Source organism: Ruditapes philippinarum, unplaced genomic scaffold (genome assembly GCF_026571515.1).
Source record: "Ruditapes philippinarum isolate M1 unplaced genomic scaffold, ASM2657151v2 ctg1254_1_1_1_1, whole genome shotgun sequence".
NCBI classification, from domain to species: Eukaryota; Metazoa; Mollusca; class Bivalvia; order Venerida; family Veneridae; genus Ruditapes; species Ruditapes philippinarum.
In genome coordinates, this window is record NW_026861124.1 from 104,387 (window position 1) to 127,213 (window position 22,827).

Genomic DNA, 22,827 nt, shown 5'->3' on the forward strand with positions numbered 1-22,827 from the left:
CTAAACTGGTGGCAAAGGCTAAGCACAACCAGGTCCATCATCAGATACCCTCGGCTTAACCATTCACATTTATCAGCCGTGGGATTTTTGGCCAATATCCAGTTGATAAAAGATGTGTCAAAGACAGCTATATCATTGGTTGCCTTACAATTTAATGGGATGATTAAAACCCGTAAGAAAGCTTGTCCTATAGGACTTCCTGTATTGAAGACAAAATTGCGACAACCAATTTAAAAGTTTAATATGAAAATTGTGAATGATTTCCAGCAAAAAAAGCTTTAAAACTTTAGTTACTGAAAGTTTTTTAACCTTCATTGTGAACAGTATTAATTTTGTGTTAAAGTGATTTCATTTTACGCACTTGTTGATTATATTGACGCAAATGAATTTATTTTACCACCGGCTTGATCAAGCCGGTTAAGTGTTAAAAGGTTTCCGCTGATTAACAAACAATATTATAGACAATCCTTATGAATTTTAGTTGGAACACGTGTTGGAGAAGAGTGTGTTACAGAAACTGACACGTGTATTGATGATAACGCTGAGTGTAATGACACAATATGTGACTGTGTGGATGGTTTCACCTGGACAGGACTACTTTGTGGTATATATTTGTTTGTCAACCAGCTCATACACAGGTCCAGGATATTTTCACCAGACGGTGTTGGGGTTGCAAATTTTTGACTTATTTTTAAGGGACAATACATATAACAAAGGGGAGTTGGCATTTTACTATGTTTTTTTATAGATGATGAGTAAAAATATTTCTGATTTTCACTAGCTTTTGCGTACATTATGCCAAAAAAACCAACATAAGTTAAATCTAAATCATAAAGGGATTCCATATACTAGCCAAATTACATATGAAGACATGATCCCCTTACACTTTCCCCCCTCTTGATCCATGCTCGCTGCTTTAATTGTCCTGTGTTATGATATTTAAAAGACACTGTGTATGTTTGTTCTCAAAAATATTGTACCTATTTCTATGGAATATGTGATTAGCTCATTACTCACAAGTGAGAATCCTTAAACATTTTCAAGCGTGAAGTGAAGATATGAAAAATTTCTCACTGGGGTAAAATATTTTCAATATTTGTTAAGAGAAATTTTTTTTTTCTGTTATCATACACTGTATTCCATTGTTTTTCCATTTTCCCTTTTCACACATAATTTACATGATTTAATCAAAAATGGTAGCAAATGATGCTTATGTTCATATATGTTTATCTTATCTTACAGCTGGTTCAATTATCAATGACCCATGCAGTCCTGAAAATCCGTGCTCAGGAGTGCTTGTTTGTAACGTAAACACGTCCAAATGTGCATGCCCATCTAATCTAGTGCAAATTGGAGACCAGTGCTGTAAGTTTTAAATTTGTAACTTTTTTTTGTTGTAAATTATTGTTTAAAAAAATATCTTATGCAAAGAAAAGATGTTTGTTTACTGGTGTGGAAGTATCATTTTGATATGAAAGGTTGCGTAATTTTTGATAAATTTATCTTTGAATGCATAATGTAAGATATCTAGGTCTTAAAAAAATTTGAGATACTCAAGACTATAGTGCTTGACTGAAATCGGAAATATTATCATTGTAAAAAGATGATTTTTATGACTACAAACGAAACTCAATCTTTGTTTTAAAGATGGAACACTGATTGGTGAAACCTGCACTACCAGTCTGGACACGTGTATTGACGACTTTGCTGAATGTAATGGGACAGTTTGTGACTGTCAAGATGGTTATGAATATAACGGAACATTTTGTCGTAAGTATATACATGTACTGTTATAGTATGAGCCGCATCACGACAAAACCAACGTAATGCGTTTGTGACCAGCACGGATCCAGACCAGCCTGCGCATCCACGCAGTCTGATCAGGATCCATGCTGTTCGCTATCAGTTTCTGTACTTGTAAAAGAGTTGGTAAGCGAACAGCATGGATCCTGATCAGACTGGCAGTTTTCTTATCATTATAAGCTTTATAGTGTTGGGACTACTGTTAGGTCTTATGACCTTAATGTAGATTTTTGTTAACATATTTTTGTCAGGACAGACCATTACAGCCATTGTAAAACTTTTAAAGTAAAAAGTAAAATAATTTTCTTGTATATGTATTTTTTTAGTTGGGACTAACCTTTGCGACCCTTGTGATCCTTTGGCATCTACGTGTAGGTCCGATCTTGTATGTAGCTCTGACACCTACAGATGTGAATGTCCAGACGATGAAGTTCAAGTCGGAGACAATTGCTGTAAATCTTATTACTATTGTATTTTTTTCCTCTCCAAAAATTTATATGAAATTTTGATTTTGAGTTTGTTTAAGACATTTTTGATTTATGACGTACATAACATATAATTTTGATACATGTTTTTCCATCTTTTTTCTAAGTTTTTTTTTTAATATGAACCTAATTATGTTTATATAGTAGTATTAAAACATAAATTATATAAGAATGGTGAACAGTCTTTGCAAAAACATAAACTAAATGTACATTTACGGGTAGTTATGTTTTGTCAACTACAGTGCAACCTGTGTACAACAACCCCTCTGTAGAGCAATTACCTCTTTACAACAACCAGTATCATGTATTGCTAAAGTAATAATTCACAGTATGTTTTACCTCTTCAAAAGTAACACCTCTCAAGAACAGCCAGAATCTTTGACTGTTTAAGAGAGTTGCTCTGCAGAGGTTTTAAAATCCTGTAACTCAATCTTTTATGGTTTTATATCATAAACATAGTACACAAATGAAGATTTGTCAATATTTTAAGTTCCAAAAAGCATTATTTGTAAAGATAATTATTACCAAATTCACATTTCATGTTAATAAAGGGAGGTAATTAGAAATATATTTTCTTTAAAGTCTAACTAAATTTATTAATAAGAAATGTTTTAATGATTACATATTATGTGGACAAATATTTGCAGTATATAATTTAAATATTCTTGGATTTTTTTTAATTGTTTGATAAGGATAATTTTATACATATATAAAATTTCACTAAAGTGTGGTAACAACCTTAATTACAACATACAGGGTCTTTAATGTATTGTTTTAGTAACAGTCTGCATTTATATCATTACAAGATATGGTCAATATTTCAGATGGAACACACGTGGGTGACGACTGCACAACTTCTCCGGACACATGTATTGATGATCATGCTGCGTGTAATGGCACAGTGTGCGATTGTATCAGTTGTTACTCATGGAATGGCACCAGATGCCGTAATATTCTTGACATTTTCTGACATGATCAATATATTACAATGTATTAAAGGCACATTATGCTTCAGAAACAAATAAATTTTTACTTCAAATTCAAACATGAATTTTATAATGTTAAAATAATGGTTGTAGAGAATGTTAGATGCTTGTTACCTGAAGAAAGTAGCATAAATGTGAAATAATTTGTCACAAAAGTAGCAAAATGTAAACAAAGTAGTATTTTGACTTCCATACAAAATACCAATTTACCATAACTGTACTTGTTTTCTAAAAAGCAACAGATGAAAGAGATGGTTCTGGTTAATCGGCCAATGAGTAACTTTTTGTATGCTGTAAAAGTACACCAAAATTAAAAAGTTTTTGAGAAATAAAACTAAAGGCATTTCTGAGGCATAATGGGTCTTTTACGTTTTTCTGTCGTAAAAAGAAAGGACAACATGTAATTGTATTCTATTATCCAAGTTTCATATATGTGGCTAGCTTATCAGCTTAACAGTTTTACATCTAGTCACTGGAATGTATCAGTTCTGTCAATCTGAGGTTGTTGGGAATCTTCCCTATGCTTATGCCAGCCCACAAAATTATTCCTTCCTCTGAAGAAACCATTTAAAAATTGGTGATTTCTGAAGCAATGCAGATTAGTTTTTGTGTCGCCTTGAAAAGGTGACATATAGGGATTACTTTTGTCGTCGGCGGCGTCGTTGTCGGCGTCGCCTAAAGCTTGTCCGGAGCATAACTCAGTCACTTTAAGTTGGATTGACTTCAAACTTGGTATGCATGCTTCTTCCAATAACACGAAGTGCAGTGCACAAGAACAAGTACTCTGCACTTCTTAATTTTTCAGTTATTGCCCTTTGTAAATTTTCATACTTTAATTTTGTCCGGACCATTTCTCTTCAACTATAAAAGCTATGGACTTCAAACTTCATACAATGATAGATCTCATTAAGAAGAAGTGCAGTGCACAAGAATCGGTACTCTGCACTCCCTAATTTTTTAGTTATTTCCCTTTGTTAATTTTCATACTTTATTTTTGTCCGGCCATTTCTACTAATGTATAAAAGCTATGGACTTGAAACTTCATAGGATGATAGATCTCATTAAGAAGAAGTGCAGTGCACAAGAATCGGAACTCTGCACTTCCTAATTTTTGAGTTATTTCCCTTTGTTAATTTTCATACTTTATTTTTGTCCGGGCCATTTCTACTAATGTATAAAAGCTATGGACTTGAAACTTCATAGGATGATAGATCTCATTAAGAAGAAGTGCAGTGCACAAGAACAAGTACTCTGCATTTCTTATTTTTTGAGTTATTGCCCTTTGTTAATTTTCATACTTTATTTTTGTCCGGGCCATTTCTCCAAAAGTATAAAAGCTATGGACTTGAAACTTCATAGGATGATAGATCTCATTAAGAAGAAGTGCAGTGCCCAAGAACCAGTACTCTGCATTTCTTATTTTTTGAGTTATTGCCCTTTGTTAATTTTCATACTTTATTTTTGTCCAGGTCATTTTTCCTCAAGTATGAAAGCTATACACATGAAACTTCATAGGATGATAAATCTCATTAAAAAAAATTGCAGTGTACAAGGACCGGTACTCATTTCTTATTTTTGAGTTTTTACTCTTTATATATTTTCATACTTTATTTTTGTCCAGGCCATTTCTCATAAATTATAAAATATATGGACTTGAAACTTCATAGAATGATAGATTTTATTGATAAGGAGTGCAGTGCATAGAAACTGCTGCTCTGCACTTATCATTTTTTGAGTTATTGCCCTTTGTTAGTTTTCGTATTTCATTTTTGTCCTGGCCATTTCTCCTAAACTATATTGTTCACAAGGCGACACATCCGACTCGCGGAGTTCTAGTTTGCTTCAAGAAATTAGTAGTGTCCCTATTAGGACTAAAATGAAAAAAATATATCCCAATTTCACAGACCCTCTCCAGCTCACTAGACCCCACAAGATTGAAAAAATGCTGCAGTCACAGAACATACAAACGATAGATGTTTTAATCATTTTATCATTCAGGCAAATATTTTTAGCTTATTCACATTCAAATTTTTCAGATGGCCAGTTGCTATGTGACTCATGTGATCCGATGTCCTCTACGTGTGATTCCAGTCTCGTCTGCAATGCAAACACATACAGATGTGAATGTCCGACTGATGAAGTGCAGATTGGTGATGATTGTTGTAAGTGTAGTATTTTGTCATGATAATCATTGATAACAAGAAAATCAATTATAACAAAGTCATTGGTAACAAGAAAATCATTGATACCAAGAAAATCATTGATCACAAGAAAATCAATTATAACAAAGTCTTGATAACAAGAAATCATTGATAACAAGAAAATCATTGATAACAAGAAAATCAGTAGTAACAAAATCATTGATTTCAAGAAAATCATTGATTTCAAGAAAATCATTGATAACAAGAAAATCATTGATAACAAGAAATCTTTGATAACAGGAACCTCATTGATAACAAAAACATCAGTGATAACAAGAAATCATTGATAACAAGAAACCATTGATAAACAAGAAAATCATTGATAACAAGAAATCATTGATAACAAGAAAATCTTTGATAACAAGAAATCATTGATAACAATTAATCATTGATAACAAGAAAATCATTGATTATAAGAAAATCATTGATAACAAGAAATCATTGATAACAAGAAAATCATTGATAACAAGAAATCATTGTCACCAAAAATCATTGAATGAAAACTACCTACCCAGTATTGGTTTTTTTCAGCGGTTACAATTAGAAACTGCAAGGCTGTTAAAATTGTGAATGCAGTCACCTATGATTGGCTGTTTGAAAGGTCATGAGAAGGTGACCTCCTATTGGTGTCATTAGTTCCTAATACGTTGTTCATTTTTTTTGTATTTCATTCCATATGTACCGTCATGTTTATGTTGAAAATGTTTACTTTTTAATTGTTTTACCATATTTATGTAGAGAATTTGATATATTTTATTTTATGTGCATATAGATGGGACACATGTTGGGGACAGGTGTACTAATGTTGTCAACACGTGTATTGATGATTATGCGCTGTGTAATGGTACAATATGTGACTGTATGGCAGGAACTACATGGAATGGTTCAATATGTGGTAAGATATAATCATATAGATAGACAATATTTGTTTGAATATTTTGCATGTATTTGTTTGTTTATGTGTAAAAATCTTCAATTTATGAAGACAAAATTGAAAATCTGGAAAAGTTTTTATTGTCACCTTAGTGCAATAACTGGTTAACTCCTATTAAATTAAGAAAGACTTAACCTATTACTGCACTAAGATGACATGTTCCATTTACGATATGTCTGTGTTATAAGCCTTAACACTTATAGCAATACAATGCAACCTGTGTCGAACAGCCCTCTATAAACCATCTATCTCTTTACAACAACAGTATCAATTCTTCTCTAAGTGAGAATAAACTATAAATTTAATTGCTGTAGAACAACCAGTCTTAGCAACAAAGGGTTTGGCTCTGGAAGGCTTGTGCATGTATTGACCAATGCATATTTATTACAAATTTAATTTAATGTGAACATATTTATAAAAAATATTGCTATGCATCTTTTTTTTTATATTTTCAGTTGGAAGTGACCTTTGTGACCCCTGTGACAGTTCAGATTCTACATGTGCACCAAATTTTGTTTGTGGTTCCTCGTCAAGATGTGAATGTCCCGATGATGAAGTGCAGATAGGGGACAAATGCTGTACGTGTTGTTTTTTCCCCATTATTTTTTGCTAAGTTAATGAAATATGGTCTTGCCCTTGGGTACCATGGTACTTAATATTTTTGTAAATTTATAACAATGAAATCCCCTAACTTTCATTAACTTATTTTACTGGTATAAACTGTTAAATCTTTACTTCAAAAGAAAACATATCAATCAAAGTTAAAGTCAATGATCAAAGACAATAACATTAAGTTCAATCTGTCACATTTATAGGTGACACTAGATATGCAAATTAGCACATATGAGCCGCGTCATGACAAAACCAACGTAATGCGTTGGAGACCAGCAAGGATCCAGACCAGCCTGCTCATCAATGCAGTCTGATCAGGATCCATGCTATTCGCTATCAGTTTCTCTACTTGTTATAGGGTTTGTAAGCGAACAGCATGGATCCTGATGATCAGACTGCGCAGATGCACATTCTGGTCTGGATCCATGCTGGTCGCAAACACATTATGTTGGTTTTCTCATGACGCGGCTCATATTCAGATTACGGCCATATCAGCAAGGATGCTGTACCCACAGGGTGTAGTGTTACTAATACAATGAAGTAGAAATAGTCAATTGATATATAAAGAAGGGGAGATGGCTTGCTGGTGTAGTTGTCTGCCTCTCAATTCAAACTCATGGTTTGAGCCTTGCATGGGTCATGTGACACCAGTATTGACTAGTTTAGTTTATACATTTTTTATTTTAGCTTGATTGTGTTTGAAGCTTTAATCTATTGAAACACTCTTGAATCCGTTCCTTTAACCAACCAGTACTAAGCAATGAATGTAAAGTTTCTTGCTCAGGGAAACAATGGCTTGCCCCTTACAGGGTTTGAACCCACGTGGTCAGCGATCCTAAGATTACTAGTCTGGCGTGTTAACCACTCAGCCACCCGAATAACCTTCAAACTTTAAACTTCACAAAAGATAAAGTACCATTTGTTTTCCTATTTTCAGATGGGACTCGTGTTACTGAGGCATGCACCACAACTCTAAACACTTGTGTTGACTGTTTTGCTGAATGTAATGGCACTGTCTGTGATTGCAAAGATGGCTATTATTGGAACGGCACTCGCTGCAGTAGGTGTTGAGTTCAATTTGAAATGTAGTAGTGCTTATATAATATGATGGAGTATTTAATCTACATTTTGACTTGCTTAGACATTATTTAGATTGTTTGTTTTGACAATGGTGCAATTTCATTAAAACATTTATGACTAAGTGGAGCAATTCCATTTATTCCTTACATACATAGGGTCAGGGTTATAATTGGTCTGAAGACTTTACGTGTTCAATAAACGGATTCTAATTTTTTTATTTGACTATAGAAATGAGATTTCTTGATCAATTTTAGTCTCATAATTTGTAAGTCCAAGATAAAGTCTGTCATCTTTGTTTAAAACTTTGATGTAAATATTTATATTCCATACCTGAAGTTTTTTTTTTTTAAAATAATGTAATATAATTATATCTATATGTACATGACATAGAAAATGACTTAATACTGTTACCTAGATGGCAAAAATTATTTATGACTAAGCATTCACGTTACATTACAAATGTCATTTTTGTCATTTACAACTATCATTTTTCAGATGGGGAGAATCTCTGTGACCCCTGTGATCCTTCAGCTCCAACGTGCAGATCAGATTTAAGATGTAGCCCAACCACATACCGATGTGAATGTTTAACAAATGAAGTTCAAATCTCGGATGTGTGTTGTAAGTTCTTTCATACATTATCAATGACTTTTTATACAAGACTTTGTTGAAATTTCATAATTTGTTTGTTTTTGACAAATCATTCTCATATTAATTACCCTTAAACTGTCTCAGGATCTGACCTTGGTCTGCACTGTTCCCTATTCAGACTGTACTTATTTGGAAACTTTTCCCAAAGAATTGATGGAGGTTTTTACGCTAGATTGAACGATGGATAAGCCTATTTACAATGGTAGTGGTTAAATGATAAAAAAATATTTTGTGATCAATTACCAAACTAATTTCTTTGAAGCAGACGCAGTTAGAAAAATTGTATTTGCATTTAAAAATAGATCGCAGAAAGCTATGCCCTGGTCATTTTACTAGACTGCAGTTTAAATTGTTACAAGATGGTTTATGATTATTTTCTGTATTACTGTATATTCTTTGACCAGACGGAACCCATGTCACAGAATCATGCACAACAACAACAGACACATGCACAGATGATTATGCTGTCTGTAACGGTACTATTTGTAACTGTATAGAAGGGTTCTATTGGAATGGTTCATTATGCGGTAAGTTATTGTAGTCATAGAATATTATTTTGTTTCTACATATTCCGTTACTTGATTTTTTATATCATTTTAGTAATGGAGTAAAAAAGGATCACAATTAAACACAAACTTAACAGCATTATGTTTATCTTGTACAGAATGTTAGAATTATTTTGCCCACGTAACTAGACAAGACAGAAATACATGATTATTATTAGTTTTACAGGTGGTATTGAGCCTAGATGTCAGAGTTAAGATTATTTTATCCATGTATATTTTGATGACCCAGACCTTTTCATACCTATTATGGAGGTGAATAAATGGGGTTACTCAGTTACAATGGGGCCTCAAAAAAATGTATATTTTTACAGTTGGAGAACAGTTGTGTGAGCCATGTGACCCATCTGATTCAACATGTGTCAGCCCACTGGTTTGTAGTTCAACTAACGACAGATGTGAATGTCCACCAGGTTTTGTACAGTACCAATCAGCGTGCTGTAAGTATTTACTTCCAAAACTTTAGAAACTTATCTTAGTTCAGTGTAGATTCGAATCAGTGAGTGGTTCCATAAATGGAACTTGCGTTGATGTGCTGTTTTCTTTCCTTAGATTTTAAATTTTAATAAATAAGCAATTTACAGTATTTATATTTTGCCCTTTATATAATAAAATATATTAATTTCACTGAATGAAGGTGGTGTCAGTGTATATCAGTTCTTGTCTATGATACTCAGAATTACCAACTTCTGCTCTTAAGCATTGTTGTTGCTTTGAATACATGTTTAAATATATTTAACAGATTAATTATATACATGTACCTGAATTTAAGCCTTTTTCTTGAAATACGGTCACTTTTATCTGAAGAAACAAAAACATGATGGACAATTGTTTTTTGTGTTTCCCTCTCACAAAATTATGATATTGTATGTAACAATGATATAAGATGGTGTTTTATTTTCAAGATGGGAGAAATATTGGAGAGAGTTGTACGACCTTGCTCGATACATGTATAGATGATAATGCTGCGTGTAATGGTACAATCTGCAACTGTGTGGCCGGATTTTACTTCAATGGAACAATATGTGGTAAGGAGTCATAAGAATTGAATTTCCAATATTAAAGTATCTTTAACTATATGGGGAGTTGGGGGTGCATAGGATGGTTGCGCAGATTTTCATTTGTCCATTTGTCTGGCTAATGTCAGGCTGTCCCACTGACATGCCTTTTGTCTTTAGAGTGATGGGACAGTGGAATCCTCTATGAACACAGTTCTAGTTTTTGAAATATTTTTGTTATTTTGGTTTTTGTAATTATCTCCATTCCACAATTTTCTTGTCAAAAACTGTGCAAAGAATGAAATTTAAACATAAAATATTGATAGAAGTACGAGAAATTCAAAGTTTTGTAAATCATCTACCTAATTATAAATCCACATATATTTTTCTTCAGTGGGGACACAGTTATGTGACCAATGTGATTCTTCAGTAATAAGCTGTAGTGGTGACTTACAATGTAGTTCCGACACATACAGATGTGAGTGTCCGTCCGACGAGGTCCAGATAGGGGACGATTGTTGTAAGAACTGTTTTATATTCAGTTGATTTATATCGTAATATCTATTGATTTTCAGTTATTCATTCTTATTAGTTTTAGAATTTTTTTGATAGGTTATATAACCCACTATAAACAGTTATAATCTTGTATAACCAAAGCCTTTGGGTTATATAGCAACCATTTATACAAAGATCATATACTGCAAAATCATTGTTATTCTTGGGGTGCTCATTTTTTTGGCTTTGACATTGATAGGTCAATCAGAATTTTAAAATCCAATGAAATTTCATTTTGTCTGTTATAAGATAATTTCGCATCACATTATTTATTACATTTTACCTTTTGTGAAAATAGACAGACCACAAATTAAAGATCCCACAAAAATGTTCTTAATGACAAAGCCATGAAATTTCATGGCCACAAAAATTCAAAATTTTAAATGAGATCAAAGTAACTTGTAAAAAAATCCTTTTATGTGAAGTAAAGATAAAAGGTCAATTTTAAATGAATTTCTATTTTTAGATGGAACACATGTTGGTGATGATTGTACCACTAATACTGACACGTGTATAGATGACTATGCTGTATGTAATGGCACTGTGTGCAACTGTATGGCAGGATATTCATGGAATGGCACCAGATGCGGTAAGTTTTTAGGGAACACGCTTTCTATTACTTGGAAACCATATGCAGCTTTTCATGGAATGGCACAGAAGTGTCACATTGAAGGTTTTATGAAAACCACTGTATGAACACATCTGCGGATGATTCTCAATTAAAAATTTAACAAATTTCATTTTTAAATGTTGAATTCTGCTTAAGCCAGTGCTAGGGGGGCGTGGACGGTAGTTTGCACTTGACAGTACCATCCATGAACAGGCCCAATCAAACTGAGCCTGCGACATTTCAATTTTGCCATTTTGAACTTTCTTTAGGGATTCTTATTTTCTCTATTTAATAATTTCACAGGGGGTTGGTGGCATATAGATTTGCCCTTGTCTGTTTGTGGCACTGTCACATCTGTAGACTGACAAAACAGTTGAATGTTAGGCACCTCTGTTATATTGAGTCATTTATAGTTATTTTATACATACATAAGAAAAAAATATGTAAGGTATATAGACATTTAAGAAAAATGATTAATGCAGTGTAATAATAATGCACATTTTCAATCACAAATTTTGCAATAACAAATGTGATAAATTATGTAACTTACACTACTACATGTAAGTTTAAGACAGTTTGACACATAAACACATCATGATCATGTTTGTTTTAGCACTTTTTTTCCAGATATTCTTTTTATTGATCATTCAAAATCCAATTGGTAATAAATTCTAAATCTTCTTTGAAAATGAATTTTTAATTTGTGTTCTTTTTCTTTTGCAAAAGTGGGCTCCAATCTATGTGATCCGTGCGACCCTGCATCATCTACGTGTGACTCCGACCTTCAATGTAGCACATGCACATACAGATGTGAATGTCCAGATGGCTTTGTTCAGAACTCTGATATTTGCTGTATGTATATATAATTATATTAATTTCCAACAGACAATAGTATGTCGGTCGCAATTTTCTGCCCACCGTTCAAAGTATCCACAATGACAAAGTCGAAAGTGCAAAAATTGCTTGAGCTGTACTGTATTTTTATATTAATATGAAGTAAACTCCACTTATAATGGCAATCAGATGTCTGCCAAATTTATGTTATTAGAGGGACAGTCATTAATGCTAAAAGCCGAATAGACTGCTTATTAACAACTTTGAAGGTTTTAAAGGAGAAAAATTGCACAACAGGCAGGAAAAACACATTGCTAAGTCTAAAATAATGCAAATACCACAATATCTAATATCTTTACATTCAAGTGGAGTGTAAACTTATGAAATAAAAAAGTCTGAGTCAGAATTGTGGAAATATAAATGTAGCTTCATTATAAGAGACATAGTTATAAATTGAGTGTACTACATCATCAATATCTGATGTGAATTTCTGATATGTAAATAAAATCTCTAATTTGCCATATGTAATAAACACTAAAGAATGATGCAGCAGACGACACACAATACCACTGTTGACATTGCTCAATGACATAAATCACTTCCCTTTTTTTCTCTGAATATATTTGTATGTATGATAAATGCTGCTGAAGGAGGCCGCAAGCTATGCCATTCAAGTCAGCGATTTTTATTTCTGATACATGTACATGTATGTCTATATATTTACTGTATGAATATAAAAACTGTTGAAAGAAAACTTGTGACTCTTGAAAATTGTAAGAAGTGTTATTGTAACTGATTATTTTATCCTTCTACGAAAAATTAGCTAAGGATATAGTTATTTTTGTTTTGAAATGCAGATGGTACACGTGTAACAGAAGGTTGTACAACCAGTCTTGATACTTGCATTGACGATAATGCTGGGTGCAATGGTACAGTGTGTGACTGTAACGATGGCTATTCCTGGAATGGAACTACATGTGGTAACCTATTATTTTATTAACTTGCATTTTACATGCAACTATTAAAAAACTTAACCTTTTGCTTTCTACTTTTTGTAGAGTACAGCTTGTGAACAAATTTAACAATTTTATAATGTTTAAAGCTACGTAACAGGTACGGAATAGTGATCATATATATGTGACATTAATTGATGCCTGATATATGAGAAAGTCACTTTGTTTTGTATGTAAACATTAGTAGTTTTGAAATAAAATTATATAAACCAGAAACATTGTATTGTACATATCTTTACGTAGTATTACCCTAGCTGATATTTACCTTATTTCTCAGTTGGGACCGATTTATGTGACCCATGTGACCCGTCGGCATCAACCTGTGCAGCGCCGTTAGTTTGTGGTTCTACAACAGAGGTCTGTGAATGCCCTTCAAATCTAGTACAGATTGGAAATAATTGCTGTAAGTATCGCACTGTTTTCTTTATGTATCAATTTAAGATATTTTACATTTGATATTTTACATTCTCCTGATCAATAGAGAAATCATTGGATTTGATATCCAAGGTTCGTTGGTTCAAAAATTCTCCATGACAGGGGAACTTATTAACTTTTAAGTCTCAGAAGTCATGTGCAGTTATTTTTATAGTCAGTCTCTTCCAGAGAAATTGGTAATTACTGGTTAGTTATCCAGGAATGTGACGAAACCAGCTCGATTGACCCAAAATTTGTCAAAGTCAGCATATAAAAACAAAAAAAAAATAAACAAAACATTACATAGAATGTGCCTTATTTACTTATGTAAATAACAACCTCCTTAGACTTACCCTTTCACTGCAATATGGACAGCTTTTGCCGTTTCTATAATAATTGTAATAATAATAATAAATTAATAATTATAATAAAAATAATAATAAATATAAAGAAAATTATACCATCGACAATAATTATTATTATACTAGCGTATTTGGAAACATATATAATTATTATAATAGTAATAAGAAATAATAATAATAATATAGTAATTTCTTAGAAAACCCTCTGGCAAAATGGTGATCAATAATACAATAACACTCTTACATTGTGCAATTAGAACAGACCTTAATTCCAGTGATATTGAAGCAATATGGATAGAAATGAAGCTTGTAAAACAAAAACCTTTTATTATAGGATATATCTATAGGCCCCCTTCATCACTTAATTCATGGATTGAAGAAATTGAAAAAGTATTAGAAACCTTATACATTGAAAACAAAGAAATTATTCTCTTTGGCGATTTTAACTACAATTTTATTAACTCTATTTCAATTAATTCAAAATGGAATAATACAATTAGTACATTCAATTTAAATCAACTTATAACACAACCTACTAGAGTCACACAAACATCCTCAACTATCATTGACCATCTCTACACAAATCAGCCTCAAAATATATGTGATATTAAGATCCCAATTCTTTCAATAAGTGACCATTTCCCCATTGTTTTTACCCGTAAAACAAAGGAAAAAATTAAAAATGGCCCATTACATCTTACTATCAATTATAGATATTTAAAGCAATTTAATGCAGAACATTTTTTAGCTGATCTAAGTAATCAACCATGGACATTGATTGATGTATTTACTGAACCAGATGATGCTCTTGACACATTTTATGACTTATTTTTAAAAGTTCTTGATTCACATGCACCATATAGACAAAAACGAGTAAAACACAAAAACCAGAATGAATGGTTCACAGATGAAATAGCCAATGCAATTCATATGAGAGATTATGCAAAAAAGAAAAGAAAACAGAAGAATTCAAATACTGGAGATCACAAGTTAAAATACTATCACATCAATCAAAAAAAGACTTCTTTAATCAAGAAATAAATTCACAGAATAAAAATCCTAAAAAATTATGGAAGAACCTAAAAGCACTATCTGGCAAAACTCACAACTTCCAAACAAACTATATAAATGATGACAATGGAAATCCAGTCTCTGACCCAAAAGAAACTGCAGAAATATTCAATACTTTCTTTTCAAATGTATTTAAAAAAATCAGGAAATATTTCAGCACTGAATAAAGCAAATGAATCTATTTTAAAAGAAATGTTAGAAGGTAAAGTTAACTTAGATGTTCCAGAATTTGTGATACCACCAATTGAACCGGATCATGTTAAAAAAAACATTAGACTCACTTGATGTCAAAAAGGCCACTGGGCTCGATGGAATCAGTGGTAGATTTCTAAAAACTGCATCTTCTGTAATATATAGACCTTTATCAACTATTATCAATTTAAGTATTCAAACAGGAAAGTTTCCTACCAAATTAAAACAATCAAAAGTTACACCCATTTTTAAAAAAAAGGACAAAATTCTGATAAAAATAATTACCGACCAATATCTGTACTTCCACTCATTTCTAAAATATTTGAAAAGCATGTATCTGATCATCTAAAACAATTTCTAGAAACTCATAAGTTTATTTTTAAGGCCCAGTCAGGATTCAGAACCAAGCACTCTTGTGAAACAGCATTAACAAACATAGTTGACAATTGGATAAATGCAATAAATAATGGAGAACTAGTTGGCACAATTTTTCTTGACCTAACCAAAGCATTTGACCTTGTAAACCATAAAATTCTTATTCAGAAACTGCATTATTACCATTGTTCTTATCATACAATTAAATGGTTTTCATCATATCTTGCAAACAGAACACAGAAAGTCAGTGTATCAGGTAAACTGTCAGAATCTGCAGAAGTTATATCAGGTGTTCCCCAAGGATCTGTCCTTGGGCCCCTGCTTTTCATTATATACATCAATGATCTCCCACTTCATTTAGAGACCTCAGAAATAGACATGTTTGCAGATGACACCACACTTACAGCATCAGGACATTCACCACAAGAACTACATGATAAACTTCAAACCAACCTCAAACATGTAAACAAATGGTGCATACAAAATGCAATGGTCTTAAATACACAGAAAACAAAGGCAATGCACCTTACATCAAATAATACACAGCTTCATTTACCACCTTTACACCTTCAAGATCAAATGATCCAATTTTCTGAAACCGAAAAGTTACTAGGTGTTTTTGTCGATAGTAAACTAAAATGGAAAATCCAAATAGAAATGATACTTAAAAAATGCAACTCTCAGTTATACCTACTTCTCAGAATCAAGCAATACCTAGACTTACATGCAAGAAAACTATTCTTTAACTCATACATCTTACCACACCTAGATTATTGCTGTACTATCTGGGGCAATTGCAGCAATGATCTGATCAATGAAATCATAAAATTCCAAAAAAGAGCAGCAAGAATAATTCTAGATAAAAGTTTCGATGCACCCTCCAGTGATTTGTTTAAAGAACTAAATTGGATGAGATTTGATGACAGAATGATATACAAAAAAGCAATCATAATGTTTAAATCTATCAATGACCTACCATATCCACAATACATGCAAAGTAAATTCCAATTTGTTTACCAAAAACATGAGCGCAACTTAAGATCTACAAATAGTTTCAGACCTAGCTGTTCCACGACCTAAGAAAAAGAATTTTTCAGAAAATCCCTAGTATACTCTGGCCCTAAATTATGGAATAATATCCCTCTTAACATAAGAAAATCGAAAAACAGTTTCAGGAATTTCAAGCTTCATATCTATCCTGGCATTTTTCATCATTAAATTAATCATTTTTATAACAAAATTAGAATCTTATCATTTTGATGTACCAACTAAAACATATTTCCCACTTTGTTTAATTTGATATGTACTTCTTTGACATGTTTTATGCTATGAATGGACTGTAAATTATTAACATGTATTTCTTGTTCTGATAATTTCAATGTACATTGTACTACAATGTTGTTGCAATTATTTCTGTTATATTGTAGTTGTATATATTGTAAATTATGTTTTTTCTTAGAGGCCCACATGGAAGATTGGGAAACCAAATGTGTAGCCTCGATAAATAAAGCCTTTACTTACTTACTTACTTACTTACACTCTGACAGCGAAAGGGTTAATATAGTTTCCAGGATGATGTCTGTGATCTTAAAAAAAAAAAAAAATATTATGACCACCATAGCATGCATTGTTTTCTCTTTATTAGACTGCTAAATTCAGTAGTTTAAACCCCGCTTAAGAGAGATTCTACAAAAACATTTTCTTATCTATGCAAGTGATAGATAGCTGTCTGTTTAAAATGTTGAGTACATTTTATTTAAATTGTTGTTAAAGGAATGAAATTTCTTTTCTTGTAGACCTTTTTCCATTCTTGTTGTTGTAAATGTTTGGTATGATATAAGAAATAGTACACATTTTGCTCAGGGCTATTGGCATTATAATAACCTCCCAGACAGCTGCAAAAATATAACAGATCTTGCAATAAACAAATATAATTTTAAAAGAAAATTTTTATTTTACATCACTGGCTTTCCATACCTCATAAAGGTGTTGTAAAAGACTTTCAGCATTAGACATTGTTGTTTTTCATTTTTTTGTTAACTAACGAAGATTGTGAATTCTTTGCAGATGGAACACTTGTCACGGAAAGTTGTACAACATCTACGGACACATGTATTGATGATTACGCTGCCTGTAACGGAACTATTTGCAACTGTATCGCCGGATATCATTGGAATGGCTCTATATGTAGTAAGTTTGATATATAGAGAATAATGAATGTTTGTAGGTTCAATACTGAATTTATTGAATGAGTATACTGAGATGATTAACAAATATACATTACAGTACCGGGATATGTGTTTCCAGTATAGATGAGAAAATGTATAAATATGTTTTTTAATAATAAAAAAAATATTTGCAAGAATGAATGTAATGGAAAAGAAACAATTTGATAAACTATCTGAAATTTATCATGTATAAGAATACAAGAAAATATACATGGATAAACATCCCTAATTATCATGGACTTATAGACTTACTCTTGAATTAAGAATATTTTGGGGTTTTCTCAGCTAATCTGTAGGTACAAACAAACTTTTACAGTTACATGCAGCTTCGAAACTAAGCGGAACAGATTGACAAATCTATTGTAACAGGTATAGCACTGTGAAGCTGTAACAATAAGTTTGACTGGGAAAACACACATTTGCCAAGTTCCATATAACATCTAGTTTATAAGGAAAATATAAACACCTTGTAATGTATGATTAATGAAAAATGTGGTCATGATAATTTATAATTTTTCAGCTGGCGAAAACTTATGTGATCCTTGTGACCCTTCAAATCCAACATGCGCGTCGGGTTCAGTTTGCAGCTCAAGTACGTACAGATGTACATGTCCGCCTGATCAAGTACAGATCGGGAATGATTGTTGTAAGTACTGAGTCAAAATGTGTAAGATAAAACAAAAATTATTATAATACCTCCTTCAGAAGACATTTATGTTATTAGTTTAAAAGATATTTACAGGTAATATGGCCCTATATTAACAGTTGTTTTCATATATAACCTGAGCTGCTAGGTGAAGGTTATATTGCAAACTGTCTATATATGGCCATATTAAACCTGCCAAGAATCTGTATAACAAATTTATAATAGAGCAAACTTCCTTTTTAGAGGAAAAAATTAGATTTCTTCATCAATTGACAGCACAGCAGTGTATATAAAAGTATATAATACTAAAAAAACAGAATAGGGATCAACAAGGCAAAGGCAGCATAATATAGAAATAATTCTAAGTATGTCAATCTTTAGACATTTAACTAGTACATTGAGATATGACTTCAAATTTTGTTCTCTGTCATACGATATGGTAATTTACTCAAAAGCATCAGCTGTGAGATATAATATTATTACCAATCATAGGGTCCTGTTCTTCAACTGCTTTGTAGGAATAAAAAATATATTGTATTATTCAAAGTCATATTGTACTTTTTCCTCCAGATGGTACAATGGTTGGTGATCCATGCACGACACCGGACACATGTATACAAGATAATGCAGGTTGTAACGGCACCATCTGCGACTGTCTTCCAGGATTTTCACATAATGGCACTGTGTGTGGTTAGTAGTGCTAATGAAATTAATAATGTTATTTGAAAAAGGTTTTGATTTTTGTATATGTGTGATACTGATATTGCAGTTTTTGCATGTTGGAATATAAGGGGCAATACTGACATACCAGAGAGGCTGGTCAACCTGTACAAAGTCATAATAGTAATAAATAATAATCAATGGTTGACTGCTAAACTGTTTTAAGTCCTTCTTTATATCATATAAGTTACTGCAGTTTTGCGATCAACCCACCATAAAACCATGCAGTCTGACTTGTCTTGAAACAGTTGGGTGTTAAATTTTAGCTTTTGTTTTACTAAAATTCCTAACATCATCATATAAAACTATATCCGATGAAATATTTTATATAGACTTTATAAATGGTAAAAGTATATTAATCTTATGGTCAATTCTAGAGGGAGTTGTCACATAGGATGTGTATGTTATTTACCACACTTGAGTATTGTATGTAAACAGAATTAATTTTTCTGAACAAAATATTATGCTGCTATTTTAAAATATCATTAAGCAATGATTTTCACCTTGTGCATGCACCATTCACCCTGAAAAAGAAATATACAAACAATTATTTCTTTTCATACAGGTATTTTGGCATTATTCTTTTTCAAAATTTAGACAATAGTTTGCAAACTACAGGCAGCAGATATACAGCTTTATAAACGTTAACATGACCATGTACAGTTCTTAAGTCAAATTTGATCAAGTTCCACATCAAAAGTGTGAAAATAATGATATATTGAAAGATCAAAATTGATAAATTGAAAGATCAAAAATGAGATATTGTAAAATCAAAAATGAGATATTGAAAAAATCAAAAATGGTATATTGAAAGATCAAAACTCTTCATGCAATATTCTTGAATAAAGCAAAAACTTTTCATAAATTGCATATTAAATTTTTACCAATCAAAGGATTAGTGTTACCATTTCCTGTATATTGCTATACTGTATGAGGTTATATCATTCTGTTTCCAGTGTTCTTGAATAATTAATATTAACTTGACAATTAGATTGCATAAAAATGTATTAATTCTTGTTGCAAAGGAAAAAATTTCTGATTTTTATTTTCATTGTGACTTAAATCATTTCTGGGATGCCTTTGTGACGGTCACCTAATTTCCAGGACAGTCCTGGACGTCCAAGACATTATGGCATGCATGCATATTTATTGGAAAATTTAAGTAGCCTACAGTGTTGAATTTGCAGTGTATAATAAAAAATACATTTTTTATCTTTTTAAGTTGGAACTGGGCTTTGTGACCCTTGTGATACATCAGTATTAAATTGTGAGGACCCCTTGGAGTGCAGTTCTACCACATACAGGTGTGAATGTCCCTCTGGTACAGTACAGATAGATGGCGCCTGCTGTAAGTACATTTTATTAGTGGGACAATTGTAGCAACCCAATGAATCAATTAGTATTCACTTTCGCTGAATGCATTGATGTGCGATTATAAATTTGCATGGTGATTGTGATTATAAGTTTGCGTGAATAAGTCTGCATGATTTTGTGAATGAATCGGTAAAAAAAATTTTGTTTACATACATTGTTTAGACAGTGATGATAATGAGTTACAGGACGGAATATTTCAATTTTACAGGCACATGTTAGAACACAAGTTATAATATAAGTTTATTGCCAATCTATTTTTAGGTCCCTAATAAAGTCAAAATAAATCTAAATTATTGAAAATCATGGTCAAACTATACTCAGTAAAAACCTTTTCACTTGGGAAATTGTGAATTTTTTTCTTACTCTATAAATCAAAACATAGGGTATATTTAAATAGTGTAACGTTTTGATTATATAATTTTTATTATTTTTAGAAAAATTTTGGGTATATTTTAGTAGTGTAATATTTCAATTATATCATTTTCATTATTTTTAGATGGAACACTTATTGGGGAGACTTGTACAAGTAGTTACGATGTATGTATTGATGATAATGCTGGATGTAATGGGACAATATGCAACTGTTTGCCTGGGTATTTCTTTAACGGCACTATATGTGGTTAGTATAATACAATGTTTAATCTGTTTTCCAAGTCCTTGATGCCAGTTGATGGTATATGTTTTTATCATTTATCACAGAAGGAATATTTCTATGCTCCATTACTACAACAGACTTTTCATAAATGTGAATAAGTATGCAAAACAAGTTTTCACCCCACTCAAAGGTCTGGGTCACACTTGTGGGTTAGCGCAAAACCCGTGTCCAGAGCTTAACTTGTACATGCATGGAGGAATTGTAATATATCTTGAGTGCAAATATTCTCCATAGTTGTTCTCCATGTTGAGTTGTCTTGCGCAAAATGAAGGTCAAAGTCACAAGAGGTTAAAGGTCAAATAAAAATTTTCAAATTTGTTAGCGCTGTATTTTTTTTGCTTGGAAGTATTATGCTTAGTGGTCAGAGGATTTCTAAATTGTTGAGCCCAATTGTGTTGAGGTTGACTTAGTTGCCACTTTTCACTTTTGGCGATTTTCACTGATGACAATGACTTTCTGTTTTATCAGTTGGGACAGAATGGTGCGATCCATGTGACGACTCAACAGCGGCTTGTTCATCTGCTTTTACTTGCAGTTCCACTTCATACAGATGTGAATGTCCGTCTACACACGTGCTTGTTGGGGATACTTGTGGTACTTTTATCTATTACTACTATTCAATACGAACATTTTTTTAAACGTCTTGCAATTTTTTAATTAGTACTTGTTAACTATATTTCTTTGATAATTTTAAATGCTGTTCGGTTACAAGTTAGGGAGACAAGAACCCGGACGAAATTATTTTTTACCTCCCTTGCAAACGCGAAGTGGATAAACTCCGAAACATACCTTATTACCGGACAGTACATTAACATGGTATTATCAAATATAGAATTCTTGATAATCTCTCTTAAATAATTTCAAGTATTTAAATGATGGTATATTTTGTAAACAAATATTTATTATCTACCATTATACATGTGTTATAGACATGAATGTTATTTGTAATCCACAGTTGGAACCCAAGTTGGCGAATCATGTTCATCTCTGCTTGATACATGTAAAGATAATAATGCTGCGTGCAATGGAACAGTGTGTGATTGTGTTGATGGTTGGGTATGGAACGGAACAATTTGCGGTAAGCTATTTTTGTGCATTTGTAAGAATTTCACTACTAGTAATATTGCAGGTATGATTTGACCACAGTTATGTATTTTTGATACCTCATGTGAAAATTTTATTTTTTTATCTTTATACCAGGGATATATTTTTTTTATATTCATTTATATGTAGTATCTAACTGGAGATGAATTTACTTTGGTAGAAGAACAAACTATTTTTAAATAAGGTTACTACAGGGTCAATGCTAAATGAAAATGTATGGTTGATTTAAAGTAAAACCTTTGCTCTACAGAGGTAGAATATAGTGGAAATCTTTACTTGTGGAAGAAATAACATGGTTGTTGTAAAGAGGTGATTGTTGTAAAGAGGTAATTGCTCTTCAGAGGGTCACTCTACAGAGGTT

At 32.1% G+C, this 22,827-nt stretch overlaps 2 protein-coding genes across 2 annotated transcripts in view; both read left to right on the forward strand.

Moving 5' to 3' along the window:
* Nucleotides 1–22,827, forward strand: part of LOC132714595 (neurogenic locus notch homolog protein 1-like) — a gene marked incomplete at its 3' end in the record, with an annotated part of 81,461 nt that overhangs the window by 51,779 nt on the left and 6,855 nt on the right. The gene's annotated exons all lie outside the window — the stretch shown is intronic.
* Nucleotides 1–22,827, forward strand: part of LOC132714597 (fibrillin-1-like) — a 45,304-nt gene that overhangs the window by 21,467 nt on the left and 1,010 nt on the right. Inside the window, exons 23-47 of the mRNA XM_060697487.1 lie at nucleotides 482–604; nucleotides 1,243–1,365; nucleotides 1,648–1,770; nucleotides 2,130–2,255; nucleotides 3,113–3,235; nucleotides 5,311–5,436; nucleotides 6,248–6,370; nucleotides 6,865–6,987; nucleotides 7,959–8,081; nucleotides 8,597–8,722; nucleotides 9,157–9,279; nucleotides 9,630–9,755; nucleotides 10,221–10,343; nucleotides 10,708–10,833; nucleotides 11,335–11,457; nucleotides 12,205–12,330; nucleotides 13,170–13,292; nucleotides 13,603–13,728; nucleotides 17,807–17,929; nucleotides 18,488–18,613; nucleotides 19,184–19,303; nucleotides 20,556–20,681; nucleotides 21,204–21,326; nucleotides 21,831–21,956; nucleotides 22,318–22,440. Coding sequence (XP_060553470.1) covers nucleotides 482–604; nucleotides 1,243–1,365; nucleotides 1,648–1,770; nucleotides 2,130–2,255; nucleotides 3,113–3,235; nucleotides 5,311–5,436; nucleotides 6,248–6,370; nucleotides 6,865–6,987; nucleotides 7,959–8,081; nucleotides 8,597–8,722; nucleotides 9,157–9,279; nucleotides 9,630–9,755; nucleotides 10,221–10,343; nucleotides 10,708–10,833; nucleotides 11,335–11,457; nucleotides 12,205–12,330; nucleotides 13,170–13,292; nucleotides 13,603–13,728; nucleotides 17,807–17,929; nucleotides 18,488–18,613; nucleotides 19,184–19,303; nucleotides 20,556–20,681; nucleotides 21,204–21,326; nucleotides 21,831–21,956; nucleotides 22,318–22,440 — 3,102 coding nt within the window. The remainder of the gene's footprint in view (nucleotides 1–481; nucleotides 605–1,242; nucleotides 1,366–1,647; nucleotides 1,771–2,129; nucleotides 2,256–3,112; nucleotides 3,236–5,310; nucleotides 5,437–6,247; nucleotides 6,371–6,864; nucleotides 6,988–7,958; nucleotides 8,082–8,596; nucleotides 8,723–9,156; nucleotides 9,280–9,629; nucleotides 9,756–10,220; nucleotides 10,344–10,707; nucleotides 10,834–11,334; nucleotides 11,458–12,204; nucleotides 12,331–13,169; nucleotides 13,293–13,602; nucleotides 13,729–17,806; nucleotides 17,930–18,487; nucleotides 18,614–19,183; nucleotides 19,304–20,555; nucleotides 20,682–21,203; nucleotides 21,327–21,830; nucleotides 21,957–22,317; nucleotides 22,441–22,827) is intronic.